The following is a 16,452-nucleotide window of genomic DNA, read 5'->3' as shown; positions in this document are numbered from 1 at the left end:
CTATTTTACAAAGCCCAAATGTTAATTTGACAATTATTTCATGAAGCCCAAATGCTATTTTGGCACATATTTACAAAATCAAGTATTATTTTAACACTTGTTTTACATATACTAAATCCCTCACTCGTGGGAAATATAAATTGCTCATCTCTCAAAAAATATTTCTTTCACAAAATTTATGGGGACTATGCTTATTTTTCCATAATCAACTAACCACAAAAGCCTATGAATATCACCCATGGCAAAACTCTTCATTTTGTAGTGATAACCAAGCCCAAAGGAGCTTAACTACAAAGTCCAACTGAGCCGGCCCAGCCCACACACAAATCCCAACAGATGGAGGTCACGTGAGCTAACCAGCCAAATTTCAACATAACTAAACAGCTGGAGCCCATTCACATCAAGTCTCAACTTGTCCAATCATATTAGAAGAGGACACGTGTTCATCAAGGGTTAAACCCTTCCTTTACAAGCTGAAATTCCATCATTTCTTATGTGACATAAAACTGAAACTGACATGATAAAAAGCTGAGAAGCTTCAGTTAGCTATCCCTTCTTTCTTCTCTAACCCAAACAGTCAAGAACTAAGAGCAGCCATGACCAGACCATTAAAGCTCCTGAAACAACATGAAAACAATTCATTTTTGTATTAAAAATGTGTATTCTCGGATTCATGAACCAAGCGCATGAACTCCAAATGGGGAAACTTAGGGAAATGTGGTTTGGAGGGCATCAAGGGGATCCAAGCAGAGTTCCCAACAAGGGCACCAAGATTGACACCTAGCTTGGGGTGATACAATTTGCCCTAAGGAGCTTTGATTCTAACAGCAGCATAGCCAAAATCATTAGCCTAAAGCATACTTTAATCCCATCAGCCAAGGCCAATCAGTATTCAATGCTAAGTCAGAATCCCAACTGTTATTACCCAAAACAACAAGAACCTTCTAAAAGTTGAGCTTACCACTCTTAGCTAAAATCTTAGGAACGATTCTCTAAGGATTTTCTAAAGATTAAGGGAGATTTAGCAAAGGTTATTTGCAAATTACCCCCTAAAACCCAACTATAAAGGGAACTCTCCGTTAATGCTTCACCAACTAACTAAGATATACACCAATAGAGAAGAACCCTTCCTTAGCTTCTTTGTCTTAGTCTATTATAAACTTTAGCAAAGTTCTGAATCACTGAGCTTTCAGCTTCAAGCATAGAAACTGAGTTCTCCGGCTCCTAGGTCAAAAACACCCCTTATACTTCCACTTAAAAACACTCAGCAATCCCCAACAGAAAGTCCCAACAGTCTTACTGTACACTCTCACTCATTCCTCATACTACTCACTAATGATTCCCTCTACTCACTACATATACTATATCCACAAGTATGCCATGGCACCATAATGATCTTACTGCGCTAGCTAGAATCTCTCTCTCTCCTTTCATCTCACACTAAGTTTTTCTCATTATTTGTCATAATGGAACCCATGATGTTCACTTATTCATTTATTATTAATGGTTATGATGTAACTGTCACTATTGCATTTTTTTTCCTTATATTGTTGTATTAGAAGACTCTTCTCCAGAGCTAACAAATGATAAGTCTGAAAATGTAGATATTTTCCTTAATCTGTGAAATAGCTAACAGTTGGGAGTTTATTCTATTTTTGCGTTATTTTACCGCTGGGCTATTTTCTGCAGAAATATTCTACCGCTGGGCCATTTTCTGCAGAAACATTTTACCACTGGGCTATTTTCTACAGAAACGTTTTACCACTAGGCTATTTTCTGCATAAACATTTTATCGCTAGGCTATTTTCTGCAGAAACGTTTTACTGCCGGGTCATTTTTTGTAAAAATTTTTTAATCATGCTGACGTGTCTGCTGTAGGGATTGTTTATGGGTCATTCTTGTCAGTCTCAACCTAAGCCCAAGGCATAAAATACAATGAATTCTTTGGATCTTCACCGATAGCCTTTGAGCTATGCATTAAGCCCAACTTTGAGTTTCGATTTAGACCTCCAACCCAATATCAATCTTATTTGTCGAAAGGGAAACTTTTTTGCCCCCGACACTCATTAATTATGGCAATAAGGCAACATCCCATATTAGACATTATTCTTGCAATATAATCAATGAAGATCATATAATTCCTTTTTAATTCCAAATTTTTATCATTAGCAGTAAGGGTGTTCACGAAACTGCAAAAACCACACTAAAACTACCCGCAAAATGGCATAATCGCACTGCAAGTAATAGTGCACAACACCACATGGTGCAATGCAGTTTGCAATTTTATAATAAGAAAACCGCACAAACCGCACCGCAGTGCACCACACCACACCCTCTCTATATATTAATATATTTATTTTTTAATATTAAATATATTATTAATAGTTTAATAACCCTAACTTTCAAAAAAAAAAATTAGTTTAATAACCTTATCAAGTGTTGATAAGAAAAGTCAGCCCAAAATAAAGAAAAACTAGCTCAATAATTTAAAACTTAGCTTAAAATAAAGAATAACGGGAAAAAAAATCAGTTTTGGGTTGAACTAGAAAAACCCAAAATTTGAAAAATTTACTATCTTAAATTCACATCTTATACATCGTACCACACATGTGACCGCTAAAATAAGGTGCCTTGTGGTTATGGTTTTTGGTTAAACTCTAAACCACACCACAGTGTATCACATATACGACTGTAAAAATTAGGTGCAATACACTTATGGTTTTGGCTAAACCGCACCGCAAAATGTGAAGCTAAAAATAGCTAAAAACTGCATCGCACTGCGAACACCCATACCTATAAGGGTGTGAATGGGTCAAGTTGAGAGGTTATTTCAACCCAATGGCGGGTTAAAAATAATCAAAACCAACCCAACTCACATGAATCAAGTTAGACATGGGTTGTACAAATTTTTTTAATTACTATTATTATTATCATTAAATTGAATATTAGAACAACACTACAACAAAACTATTTAAATTTTAATAGTGATTCAAAGTTCAAGCTAACTCGTGAGATAAGATGGAGATTGAAATGAAGAGAACTCAAGGTTTGGATTTTATTTAGGAAGAGAGGCCAAAAAGTAAATAATAAAATTGTATAATATATTTTTTAAAATTTAAATATATATTAAATATAAGTAGGTCATGTCAGGTTAGGCGGATTTGTAAACCTTATGACCCAAACCCAACTTGACCAATTGCAAAAAGAATTTCATAGCCCAACCCAATCCACCAACCCCTAAAAACAAACCCAACCCAGTGGGGATTAGGTTGGATCGGGTCTATTTTGGTGGGTTGGGGGATTGGTTGCACACCCCTACTTAGCTGCCTTAGGGTTGCCTAGGTTCAAAGAACTGAAAGATATGAAAAAGCTATTTATTTGAAAACAAATTTCTATGAGAAACAGTAGATCACCCCTACATATTACTAATTTTTTAGGGTATGCCAAATATTGCTTACAGATAAAAGACATTTGTCCATTTCAAGAGTTAGGACATTATTATTCAATTTTTGGAAGTAACAACTTGATTTCATATCTGATCACCAGAGCCCTAGGCTGTCCTTTATACAATACCAGTTTTCAGATTCAGAATGTTTATCTTCAATACACCCATAAAGCATTTTACAGGCTCCTAGACTACAATGAAGTAGAACAAAACTTAAAAAGAAAAGAAAAAAAGCGCCAGCAACTGCCGCAAGAGAAGGCATAGTCTGCCAACCTGGGTAGTCAGGACCTGAACATGATTTCAAGATTCCTACTTTATACAAAAACTTTCCAATTATAACTACTACTAATGCTACCAACCAACCCATCGAAGGGTATTCTTCAAGTTCCTCAACATTGCTGTACACTTAGAAGTCCTGCAACATTGTGCCAGTTAACTCATTGATAATGCAGAATAGAGCAAAACCTGACTGAAAAATAAGAAGATATACCCACCATCTTCATAAGAGGGCCTGTCCATCTATTCCACAAGAATCAAGATGTTTTTTCTTTTACATGGTAAGGGTTGGTTACTCTTCACTGTGACATGGAATCCCCAGATGCTGCAAGCAGCTTTGCATCCAAGTCGTTAGCAGCAGAGTAGTCCACTGCAGAATTACCTAGCAAGGAACATTATCCATTAGAAACTTACTACTAGATATGATATACAAAAAGCACACTCAACAATGCTAGCACTGGACTAGGATCTATTACTGAGGAAAGAGTCAGTTGATGTCCGCTTTGGTGATGTGCTCCTCTTCAAATCTGCAATCATGAAATTAATTGAAAATCTTCTTGTTGGCCACAACAGAGAAGGCTAAATACACAAGCAGGTCTACCAAAATTACAGAGTTTGGATTGTTTACAAAGTGAAGTACAGGTTGCAATATCATTTATCTGACACTTGCTATTGTTGATATTATCAGAAAAGGATTTCATTTGAAAAAAACCAGGTACAGATCTTAACCAAGATGGGGATGTCAAGTACAAACTTAATTGAAGAAAAATTGATAATCCAAGCATGCACCATTTTAAGCCAATATACAAGCATCTTTAACCTTGTCAGTTAAAATTTAAGTTATAATAACACAGTGAATTAATGTCCTTGTTTCAAACATTACAAGTTTAGCAAGCCCCACAAAAGCCACCTTTGTGTGCTTATTTTGGCAGGCCCCACACCCAAAAAAAAAAAAAAAAATAATAAACTTTTTTTTTTTTTTTAAGAAGCATCCAAACGCACACTAAATGTATAAGACTGCTAAATGTTGAGTCATATTAGGTAAGCTTATAATTTAATAGCTTCTGCCTCATGGGCAGTGCACAAGCATCATACAAGCAGAAAATGATTTAAAATTAGTTAATCATACTTGAAAAAAAAATGTGACCACTAAGTTAAAAAGGTAGCAATGCATTATCATGATATAATTTCGCTAATAGCTTTGTTTTATCAAGAAGGGAAAAAGAAAAGAAAGAGAAATTTATAGTCAACTAGAACGAATTTACCATACCAAAAGTATTATGCAACCCTTTGACAGCATCAAAGTTCTTGTATGTATAGCCAACAAAATTAAGATCTTTAGGAGTTAAATGCATCTGCCAACAAAGTCATAGCACAATAATAAGATGCCTAACGATAAGTACACAAAAGCATTAAATGAGAACATATTCAAGTAAGCATGACTCTTATATGTTATGCATATACTGGCCAAAAAAAGTTCCTACGCAGATAGGCAACGTTAGTGACAAAGTTATGATGTAGCCTGAGGAAGAGATGCATTCGAGCTCAAGGGCTGAATATATGTCCACCAAATGAGAACAGATGGTTTACAACTTTGGACCAAAATTCCATGCCCCCATGCTGCACACTAATTGTATATGTCTTATTCTTCTCTCTCTCACTCCCCCACTCCACCCCCACCCTCTTTCTCTTGAAGAAGAATGGGTTCTTTTCACCAATATATCTACCGTATATAAGGAGAATATAATGCCAAAAGGAAATCTATATAAGGTAACATTTGAGCCAATATTTGAATAAGGCAATTTCACAAAATGGGGACCACACCATACTAATTTTATGGAATCAATTTTAGGTTCTATTAGCACCGTTTCAAGTTCTTGTCATAAGTAATAGCATGGCTATGCTTTGTTCCATTTACATGGATGGGCTATTACCATATAAAACACTGTCACACAGAATGGGGCCATCTAATTTCATAAGATAGTGCATCCTTACCTTACATGTTCATGATGTTTGGACAACATAGTTGGAATGACTAGAGAACCTTGTTGGTTTATTTCCACGCTTTCCTTTTCATTAACTTCCTGGTACTCTTTTATTTATCTATTTATTCAAACTCACCCTCACTCCCATGCCTAAAAAGTCTAACGACTGTCCATCATTGGCTGAAGCACATTTTATCTCTTGTTTTGGTTTTTTATTTAAATCAAGAAATACTTAACAAGCACATGTATAAGTTATTTTATATTTGCCAATAGGATTTTATCGCCCATTTGTGCAAAAGATTGCATACCTTCCTCATAGGTCCGGATCCAGTTCTTGATGGTGTAGGATTTTTCACCTATGCCACAATTAAAATTTTTGTCATGGCTATGGTACAACAGGCATCATACTGAACAAAAGCAAAGATCTAGAAAGATCCATTTAAATAGAAGAAAGATTGCAATCAAATATCATAAACATGGTGACATTTTTTTTTATAAAAAAGCATGCAAACAAAAAAGATTGATAAACTACCCCTCTTGTTCCAAAAGCTTAAGTGAATAAAAAAAGTGAATCACTTAAAACATTATTCTTGCACTCCCCCTCACATTTGGGCACAAACTTCCTCTCTATAAGTGGCACCTAACACATGGAATTTTTAACTTTTTAAATGGGAAGTAGAGCAAAGGCATGGTTCAAACTCAAGACCTACCGCTTTGATATTATAAACTACCGTCCAAAAACTTAATCTAAAAAGAAATGGTGAATTTAATCACTTTAAAATTACTCTTAGAAGGATGATAACAAGCTATTTTTTATCATGTAAAGCTTAATTATAGCATTCAAATACCAAATCCATTACGTACCCAACCAGCATGCACCCTGGTCCTAAATTTTAAACATACTAGTAAGTTACTAGTGCAATGCACGGATAATGTTATAATGTTTCATGTAAGATGGTTTTGGAGAATGTTGTATACGTACTGTAGCATAATTGTTATAAAACTTTATTAAAAATAAATTCATCATAAAAAGAAACAATTATAAATTGCACACACATATCCATTATAATTATCCAATTGAAGTAACGAGAAATAAATAAATAAATAAATAAATAAATAAATAAATAAAACTTTGGAAGAATGTTATAGAATAAAAGTTGATATAGAATGTATCTTTTTCTTTCTCCTTAATTTTAAAACAAAATACACATACCAAACACCCACAGTCAATAACATCATTTACAAAACCCACAAATCTATAATGTCCAACCTTAACATTAAAATCGTAATTGCCATTGTCGCTCAATATAAAATGCAACCCTCCTTCCTTGGTTATAGCCAACTCATACAGGTTAGGATTAGATGAAACAATAATGTTAAAGCTAGATAGGTGTTGTTGAAACATTTAAGGTAAATGACATTATTTTTGGTCGGTGTATTTGACATGGGGTGGCATGAAGGGCAATGAGTAGGTATATACAAGGACCTGTTTGGTAAGAGTATTTAAATATAATTTTTTGTTTTACAATCCATAAAATGGTGGGTCCCACACTTGAATTTATTGTTTGGCTAATATTTTCTAAATACAGTTTTCAAAAACTTGTATCCTATTTTCCTAATTTAGAACATGATTTTGAAAACAGCTAAGGGGGTATTTTCAGGATACAAAAAATATTTTTAACGACATAGTTATAAATAAATTGAAAATAGTGGACCTTACATATTTGTCCAAACTCTTTTATCTCTTAAATTAAGGGGCTTATCTTTATCACAAAAATAATTTTCACACTTCAAATTTGAAACTTATCATTAAAAAAAAAAAATTGATGAGCTCTATTCCATTATCATTATCCATACCAAAAAAAAAAAAAAAAAAAGGTAATTTATTGATTTTACACGTTACTTTTTGTAAATATTTTTTTAAACATAAATCTCAAAATAGAAATTATTTTTTGTTTTTAGTATTTTGAAAATTGTTCTTAAAAGTGAGAGCCAAACCTGTAAAATATAAAAATTATTGTCTGAAAACTAGTTTCAAGTTCAATTTAAAAAAAAAAAAAATGTTTTTATACTATTTTGAAAACAAAAACAAAAATTCCTTCACCAATCAGGCCCTAAAGAGGTAGAAGTGAAAGAGGTAAAAATGGTGAATTAAAATGCTAAGAGTTTTGTGTGTATATGTGAAGGACGAAAAGTCTTGAAACATTGAACCAAATGACACAAAGAATATTTATTTTTTAATTAGTAAAGTCTTGAAACATTGAACCAAATGAAACAAAAAGTCAATATTTAATTTGTTCTTATCTCTGAGGTGGCACTTGAGAATATTTCAATTTTTTTTGCCTAGAATGCGCCACTTGGTAAAACCTCATACTTTCCCGCATGAGATCTCTGCTTTTATATATATATATATATATATATAGCTAGGTTTAAAATTTTATATGAAAAAAAAAATAAAAATTCTCATTCAGAAAGAAAGAAAGAGAGCTTCATTACCTCAGTCCTCAGTACCTCTGTATATATATATATATATATAGCTAGGTTTAAAATTTTATATGAAAAAAAAAAAAAAAAAATTCTCATTCAGAAAGAAAGAAAGAAAGAAAGCTTCATTACCTCAGTCCTCAGTACCTCTGTAAAGAATCCTTATCTTAATAAAATTTTAAAAAATAATAACAATAAAATCAAATCTACTCAAAAGTAGAATGTCAACTCCTTGTGTGACTATGGAGACAACAAAAAGAATGGTGATTTCCTTTTTATGATCAATAATGGAAAAGGCCTTATCTCATTTAACACATAACTACGCTCCGTTTGTTTCGATGAAAAACCTTATGTAAAGATAGTTTTCCGTGTTTTCCAGTGTTTGGTAGCATAAAAAAAAAAAAGATAAGTCAAAGGAAAACTATTTTTGGTCAACATAAAAAGTATGGCTTATTTTTAGAGATTGTTTTCCACTAAATTTTCTTGGAAAACAACTCTATCTCACAGCAAACTAAATAAGGGAAGTTAAGAAGTTGTTTTTCAACTCATTTAAAATTTATACTAAACATTGAAAAATGAGATAGTTTTATTGAAAATGATTATTGGAAAATGGCTCATTTTTTAGAAAACATCATTGTTGAAACAAACAGAGCTACAAGAAACTATTGCATTCAACAATTCAATTGAAAGTCAAACACAACTACCAACCAATGGTCTCTTGCCAATGATGAAGGATGAATTTGTGACACATTACCTCATCGAATTTCATAAAATTTTGTGTATCAAGTTCCCCATTGACCTCTGGCTTAAATGCTGCCTCCATTTCATAGAGTTTGTCCCATACCACATCTTTGAACCAGGGATGAGCCTGGCAAAGGTACCATTGAATTTTTTTTTTTTTTTTTTTTACAAGTTAGAACAATATTAGAATGAAAAGTTTTAAATATAATAGAGTGAGAGAGAAAGAGAGAGAGAGAGCATACTTTAATTTGGTCTGCCCCTCCAGTGCCAAGCCTATGTTCAACATCACAAAGCAATCTACAGATCAGATCCTTTGCTTCAGGTGTCAATCTTGCCTCATCTGGAAACTTTAAATGATGTTTCCAATGCACAATCTAACATATATTAAGCAATATGTCAAGGAACTCATCACATATAACTTAACTTTAAATAATTAACAACAGAAATAGGAATATGTTACAAACTTTACAATAATTAATAGAGAATGACTTAATAAGGAGTAGGGGAAAGACAAAATGACCACAAAAAAGGAAAGGTGGGAAAATATCTAATCAATGGTTTTCTTAAGTAACTCTATGATTCACATCTACCAAAACTCCACTATGTTGTGTTGCTAATAATGCAATTTCTTTGAAGTTTAAATTTAGTTAAATCCTCATGCCCATTTTGTCTTGTCTTGAGTTTGAAGGGGTCATGTTCCTTTCCCTTCCCCATATGATATTAATGAACCAGGCAAGATGTTTATTCACCTCTAACAAAAGAAACATTCATAAAATGCAACAAAAGCACATTCTCCTGAAACATCAATTATAGCGCAGTACATTATTATAGAAAGTTAAATTTTCACTAGGCTTCATGTAAATTCCAAAGTCCGATTTTGATGCTAAGGTTGAGAAACTAAAAGTCTTTGGTGTCACACCAGAGTTCTTCAAATCCAACCCACCAAAGGGATTTAAAAAGGAGAAAAACCACCTCTCATTGTGTAGCCCATAGCCAATGGCCTTCCAAGGGACGGAAAAGAAAAAATAGCTATTTATTTATAATAAATTATAACTAATTATATCCAAGAAAAACTATATAAATCCATCTCAAGGTGATAATAAGCACTTTAATATTATTAAAAGAATTGATGAATGATTAAATTCACGATTTTCTATTAGCTTAAGCTTTTGCAATAATACTAGATGCTAGAACACAAGTGTTCTACATTTATTAGATTTTATTTTTTTTCCTTCGAAGAGGAGAGGAGATTAGGGTAGGGAGAGGACTTATGGTCAATGGCTAGCCCAGCCGTAGGACTGAAAAGTACAAAAGGAGGCATTAAATTAATAAATAAATAAAACATGTCAGAATAAAGCAAGAGGAAAAAATAAGTATGGCATATCAAATAGGATAACCTGCAAGCTAATTAGACATCATATGTTTCAGCTGAAAAGTTAAAATCAAAACAAGTGCTTTTGGCAAATTAACCTTTCTGCAAGCTGTTACTGGATCATCGGAATAAAATGGGGGATAGCCGACCAGCATCTCATACATTATTGCACCAAGCGACCACCTGCAACCAGGAAACTAGATAAGAATTCAGGGAAGGCTTAAACAAGGAACAACACTAGTTTACTCGTCAAAGAAAAAAAAAAGGTATTACTTTAATCTCCATCTGTAAGTGTGTGAGTATTCCTCTATACTTCACAATAATTTGTCCCTATAATGATATAGAAGAGCCATCTTCAACCTCCAAAGCAAAAGCAACCATAAACAATCTTTTCACTAAAAAAAATGTGATTGCATTATCCAATTCTTTTTAAAAAGTGCAGGAAACATTTTAGAACTAAACAAAATTTAAGGTATAGAGCCCAAGAACCCAAACTAATTCTGCAATACTCTCAATCCCATCTTATGTTCTTCTAGTGCTTTTGCATACATCAAACTAGATGGTTTCAAATGCCAAATTTCCACAAATCAGATTCATTTTGGCATAATTTTAAAAACTCTTTTGAAAACATGACTTTGTTTTTGGACATTTTAAACTTTAAGGTTATATTTGATTCAGATAAAATTGGGAGGATAGAACGGGAGGAAAGAAAATTAAGGAGAGATTGCCTTTTTCAACTGCTTAATTGGGTTGAAAATAGGGAAGAAAGGGAGGGTTTAGCCAGGTATTTTCCACATGGGCCCACCAATACAAATTTGACCAAATAGGTGGAGAAAAGATGATGGAAAATGGGGAAAGAAATTTAAATGATGCTTTTACCCATATCCAGATTACCGTTGCCAAACACCTGTCTCACCAAAAACCCTGTTTTTTTCCCTCATAAGATCCATTGCTAATAATGTAGCAGAAAACTTAGTCATGTTGCTGATCCTTCTTCTCAGACTCAAGAAATCACTGTATTATAGTCTCATTTGAGGCAGAGCAAAACCGGAAGCCAAATCTGAATTGGAAACACCAGAAAAATGGGTTGCACTCTAATCTAAACCTGGATCCATTAGGCAGAGATGGGGCCATAGAATGGTGAGCTGACTTCGTGCCCCCACATTAAGCCAAAATCAACCTTTTGAAAGAAATGGTGCCACGGCCATATTGTATTTCTGTATCAGAGAGAGTTTTTTTTTTTTTTTTTTTTTGGTTGGGTTCTTTATTTAATTTGTTGATAATGTGAATAATATGAGGTTGGGAAGCCATATTGTATTTCTGTATCAGAGAGATTTTTTTTTTTTTTTTTTTTTTGGTTGGGTTCTTTATTTAATTTGTTGATAATGTGAATAATATGAGGTTGGGAGAGGTGCTGTGATTGAGAAGTTGCCATTGGTTGTTTACTTGTTTTTGGTTTTATCCAACATATGAGAGTTTTCTTGTATGGGAGATGTGCCAGGTTCTTGGGTATTTTTTTTTTAGTTACAATGAGTAAATTTTAATTATTGTTGAAGATCATATAAATTACATAAAATTCTTTCCAACATTGACAATTGAGATAGATATTGAAATAACAAATGAGAAGAGATAATTGGCAAAGGCAATGTAAGATCTTGTTTTAAGTGCGGATTATTATTTATAAACAAATGATAATTACAAGCAATATAAAAAATGGTTAGCAGGGTAAAGATTGTGGTTTCCTTTCTATTTTTAGAAACAAAATGGATGGGTAAAGAATGAATCTTAAACTAATTTAGCTATTCATATTATTTTAATGGAAAAGATTAGTTCTTAATTCTTATATACTAATGGAAAAACTACACTTAAGTAATAAGAGCATAGTAGTAAATTCATACAAACTACATTTTCTATCTTCTTATTTTTCTATGATATTCATTTTCTATCTACCAACACGCATGAAGGAAAAGAACTCTTTTCTTTCCTCCTATGTTGTGATCCTCTCTATACTCTCCATCCTCCCAACCAAACAGGGCCTAATTGCTATTTATACACTGTTTTATAATAGGTGCATCCTAAGAAAAAATAGTCCAATTCCAATTAAGTCTGTTTTGCTTCTTACAACACACCTATACTGACAAATCATAATGTTTATCCTACCATTTTTCAACTACTATTGCAACTCAATAACACAGCATTGTGAAGTGAAACAGAATAACTATTGCATTCACTTAATAACATGAGAACAAAATTTTAACACCCAGAAAATGGACAGACACCAATCAAGTTGCATGAAATTCAAGAAAGTAAGTCATTTTTTATAAATAAACTGACCAGTCACACTCCACACCATATCCTTTCTTTAGCAATACTTCCGGAGCAATATAATCCGGAGTGCCGACTGTTGAATAAGCCTGTAATTAAAACAAAAAACATATATATAAGAAAGCATGAATGTAAGGACCTTTAAGAACATTATTCCTCATTAATCAACAGATACAATTAGATCTTCAATGGGTTATGAACTAATCCAATGGCCAAGACAATAAATAGTGTTCTGGGTGGTTAAGCATTGGAAATAACCAAAATGACCAAGCTTTTGTGGGTAGATACGAAGCCTCCCAAGGTCACTATGTTTCATGCCCCACTAAAACCATATTGTTTTTCTTATATAAAAAACACTTCATTGGGCCACAGTTGCTCATGCACATGCAATTGTTATTCTTCTTCTGATATTAAATATTGTATCTAGAAATTGTTAAAATTGAAATTGCAGGCATTTTTGTCTGCGCATAATTGAGTAAAGAATATAGTGAAATGCCACATCGGTAAGACACTAAAAAATGGATATTTCCCTACCAATGTCCTCCTGTTGATCTGCCAATGCTGAAGTTGTTCAAGGGGGCTTTTCCACCGTCTCCCAGTTTTAGTATCTGAAAAGCATCCATCAATATCCATTGTATCATTCAAGTTCTCATCATCCAGGACTTCATTTTCATTTATAGAAGATAAGTTGGAGCAGTCAAGAGGTTTGCAGAGGCCAAAATCAGAGAGCTTCATGTGACCATATTTATCCAACAAGAGGTTGTCTGGTTTTATATCTCTGTAACAATCATGGTTGCAAATGCAAAGAGTAAGTCACAGATATACCAAATTAGACTCTCCATTGGCTTATCTTTTATTGCTTGAAAGAAAAACTCTCCATTTCCTTACAATTTGGTAAAATGTCACCAAAATATACCAACCTGTGAACATAGTTATGTTTATGAATAGACTCTATGGCCAGAACACTTTGAGCAATGTAAAATCTAGCAACAATTTCAGTCAAAGTTTCCTCCCTCATGAGCAAAGTCATCATGTCACCACCAGGCAGATATTCCATAATTAGATACAAGAATTCAGCATCTTGAAAGGAATAGTAGAGTTTCACAATGAAGTGGCTGGCAACTTCTGCAAGCAAATTTCTTTCAGCTCTAACATGTTCAACCTACATTGTGAATAGACAATCAGTGAGCAGGAACAAATTATGCCAGTAATATGTGAAGATAATTTGAAGTAATTAGGGAAACATTGAAAAAAAAAACTGCTCTTTGATTATTTGACAAAAATACAAGAAAACCATATTTGTTGCATAAGGAAGCTGCTTAAATGTTGAATTATTGAGTATTAATGATACTGATTCTTGAAATCAAATGTTATCACTTCTCAATATGAAAAAATCATACACCCTCTTTACAGCAGAAAAGCAGTACCTAAAAGATCAGATGGCACCTTAAATTTTCATGAATTCTATATCTTCGAAATTAGAGAGAACAAGCTAATTATTGACATTGAAAAAGAGAGTTATATCTCATAATAACCACTAGTTCTAATGTATGTAGTAAATTACAGTCCTTTTTTATCTCCTAGAAAGAATGTATAAACAGACCCTTTGCCAGGTCTTTTTTTTTTTTTTTTTTGGGCCAAATCCGCATTTTACAGAGAAGGGACCATTTGGACAGTTCAACTATCTCTAAGATCACCAAGAGAATTTTAGAAAGGCCATTATTTAGAGCTTTATAGAACTCAAAATTCTATTTGAAGGCACTCAAGAAAGTTACACGAGTAGAAGAAATAAAGAACAAACGTTTCATCTAGTAAATTTAACAGTAGGAATGAAAAGATACAGTTAAAGTTTGGAGAATAACAAGAAGGTCTTATATATATTTAGTGGAAGAATAGTATAAAGAGTATTTCATTGAAGTTTAATAGCACCTTTTAAAAGAATTCAAAACTTCTTCTTTTTTCAATTAAACTTTATTACCTGTATTAAATTAAACTTTTAATAATACCAGATCTCACCTGTCCCCTGCTAAGCATTTCTGACTTCTTTAACTTCTTCATGGCATAGATGTTGCCTGATTTCTTCTCTCGACACAGTCTAACCTGTAAAATCGTCATGTATAAGCATCAAACAAAAACGTACAGAACCTCTCCAGGACAAATGATCAAATAACCAGCATAATAGCATATTCAAACCATATTCAAACCAAAAACAAGGCGGTTGAAATGTACTCAGAAAAAACAAGATAACAGGAAAACTTTGTACTAAATACCTGAAGAAAAATTTGGATATCCTATCAAGAACTACAGTAAACAGTTTGTCATTTAGTCACCACAATTTTTTCTTGTTTCACCAGTCAAATTGTAACTTAAAATAGAGAGAAAATAATTTGTCAATTCTTACTACCTAAGTTAGTGGAGCTTTTTTCTCAAGTTTAAATAATAAGTCCTGATCTTTTTCATGGGAGTCTTTTCTTTTTGGGAAAAAAAATCCCATAAAATGATACTGAAATCCTGCAAGCTCAATGGAATCCATTGTTGGTTATATGTTTCTTTTGTAAGTAAAAATTTATTGGAAAGAAAAGCGCAAAAAGGGTGCAGCAACCCTAGTACATGGGATGTATACAATAGAAAATACAATATACAATAAAGGTTAACAAAAGTTCATGGAATCCAAGAATTCTAGGAAATCCACAATTGAAAACAAATAAGAGGTCGAAGTCCATTCATAAGGTCTTCAAAAATAAGAACTTCAACTTCATTGAGTGCAATTCTTTTCTCACGATAGCAACAAGCATTTTTTTCTCTCTAAAGACACCACATTAAGCACAAAGGAGCTTTCCAGTTATATAATTGGAATTCCACTTCCAGGAAACATTTATATCCTCACAAAGGATAGGAATTTACTCCTTTTTCCACTATATGTTGGGACTACTTCAGCCCAAGTTCAATGAATTACCCATCTCCTTAACCTCTTCTTTCACCCAAACTCTTCTAGCAAATTAAACACCACAGCCTTCACCTTGATCTATAGTGCTGTCACACACACCACCACCACATCCATAAGCCAGTACTACCTATTGTGAGCACCACCACCACCACCACACCCTTCCAAATCGTCCACCAACATCATGCCTCAACTGACAAGTGCCAAGATGTGTCTACTCCTGGATCACCATAGCTTCCAATGATTGATCATCCCACCTTCACTTATGCCATAATTGCCACTTTTATTAATGCTATCACTACTGCCTCAACTGTATTACCACCAAGATTAGCACCAACACATCACTATCATCAAAAACATCTTTGACAATACCTTCATCACCACCAGTACTCCACCCTCAACTGTCACCACCACAAGACTCCCACCATGGCTGCCTCCACCTCCAACTTCATTTCCCTTCAGATTTTCCTTCACTAGTGGTGTATAAAGATTTCCACTCCTGTAAATTATTACCTTAAAATTTACTTTGATTTCTTGTGTGGGATTGACTAATGAACAATTAATATTATTTCTAAAATAATTTTAACATATATAAAATGTACAATTTAAGTAATTTTAGACACCATGACCTACTGAATTTAACACAATAATTCCCAGATATGAACCAAGCTTAACACTGAATTAATATCTTAGCAATGCTTTTTTTTTTTGGTTATATATATATATATAGTCTCTATGTACTGCTTAGCCGCAGCCACCCTCTCCATGGTTAGGCTGGACCCCACCTCCTCCTCCTCCTTAGCCATGTTCCACCTTGTCCTTTCTTCTCTCCTCAACCTCAACCTCAACCAACCAATCGTTCTCCATACCTCTCTCCTCT

At 33.5% G+C, this 16,452-nt stretch overlaps 1 protein-coding gene across 1 annotated transcript in view; it reads right to left on the bottom strand.

The window, feature by feature from the left end:
* Window positions 1-3,454: 3,454 nt before the first annotated feature.
* Window positions 3,455-16,452, bottom strand: part of LOC112002188 (uncharacterized) — a gene marked incomplete at its 5' end in the record, with an annotated part of 13,304 nt that continues 306 nt past the window's right edge. Inside the window, 12 exon segments of the mRNA XM_065781654.1 lie at window positions 3,455-3,860; window positions 3,940-4,103; window positions 4,198-4,248; window positions 4,992-5,076; window positions 6,015-6,062; window positions 8,945-9,058; window positions 9,174-9,305; window positions 10,402-10,486; window positions 12,638-12,717; window positions 13,163-13,406; window positions 13,549-13,790; window positions 14,645-14,728. Of these exon segments, the coding sequence (XP_065637726.1) occupies window positions 4,021-4,103; window positions 4,198-4,248; window positions 4,992-5,076; window positions 6,015-6,062; window positions 8,945-9,058; window positions 9,174-9,305; window positions 10,402-10,486; window positions 12,638-12,717; window positions 13,163-13,406; window positions 13,549-13,790; window positions 14,645-14,728 (1,248 nt within the window).

The sequence above is a fragment of the Quercus suber genome, unplaced genomic scaffold, assembly GCF_002906115.3.
Source record: "Quercus suber isolate HL8 unplaced genomic scaffold, Cork oak 2.0 scaffold_274, whole genome shotgun sequence".
Classification (NCBI taxonomy): Eukaryota; Viridiplantae; Streptophyta; class Magnoliopsida; order Fagales; family Fagaceae; genus Quercus; species Quercus suber.
The sequence above is the reverse complement of the archived record's forward strand: the minus strand, read 5'-3'. Positions and strand labels throughout refer to the sequence as shown.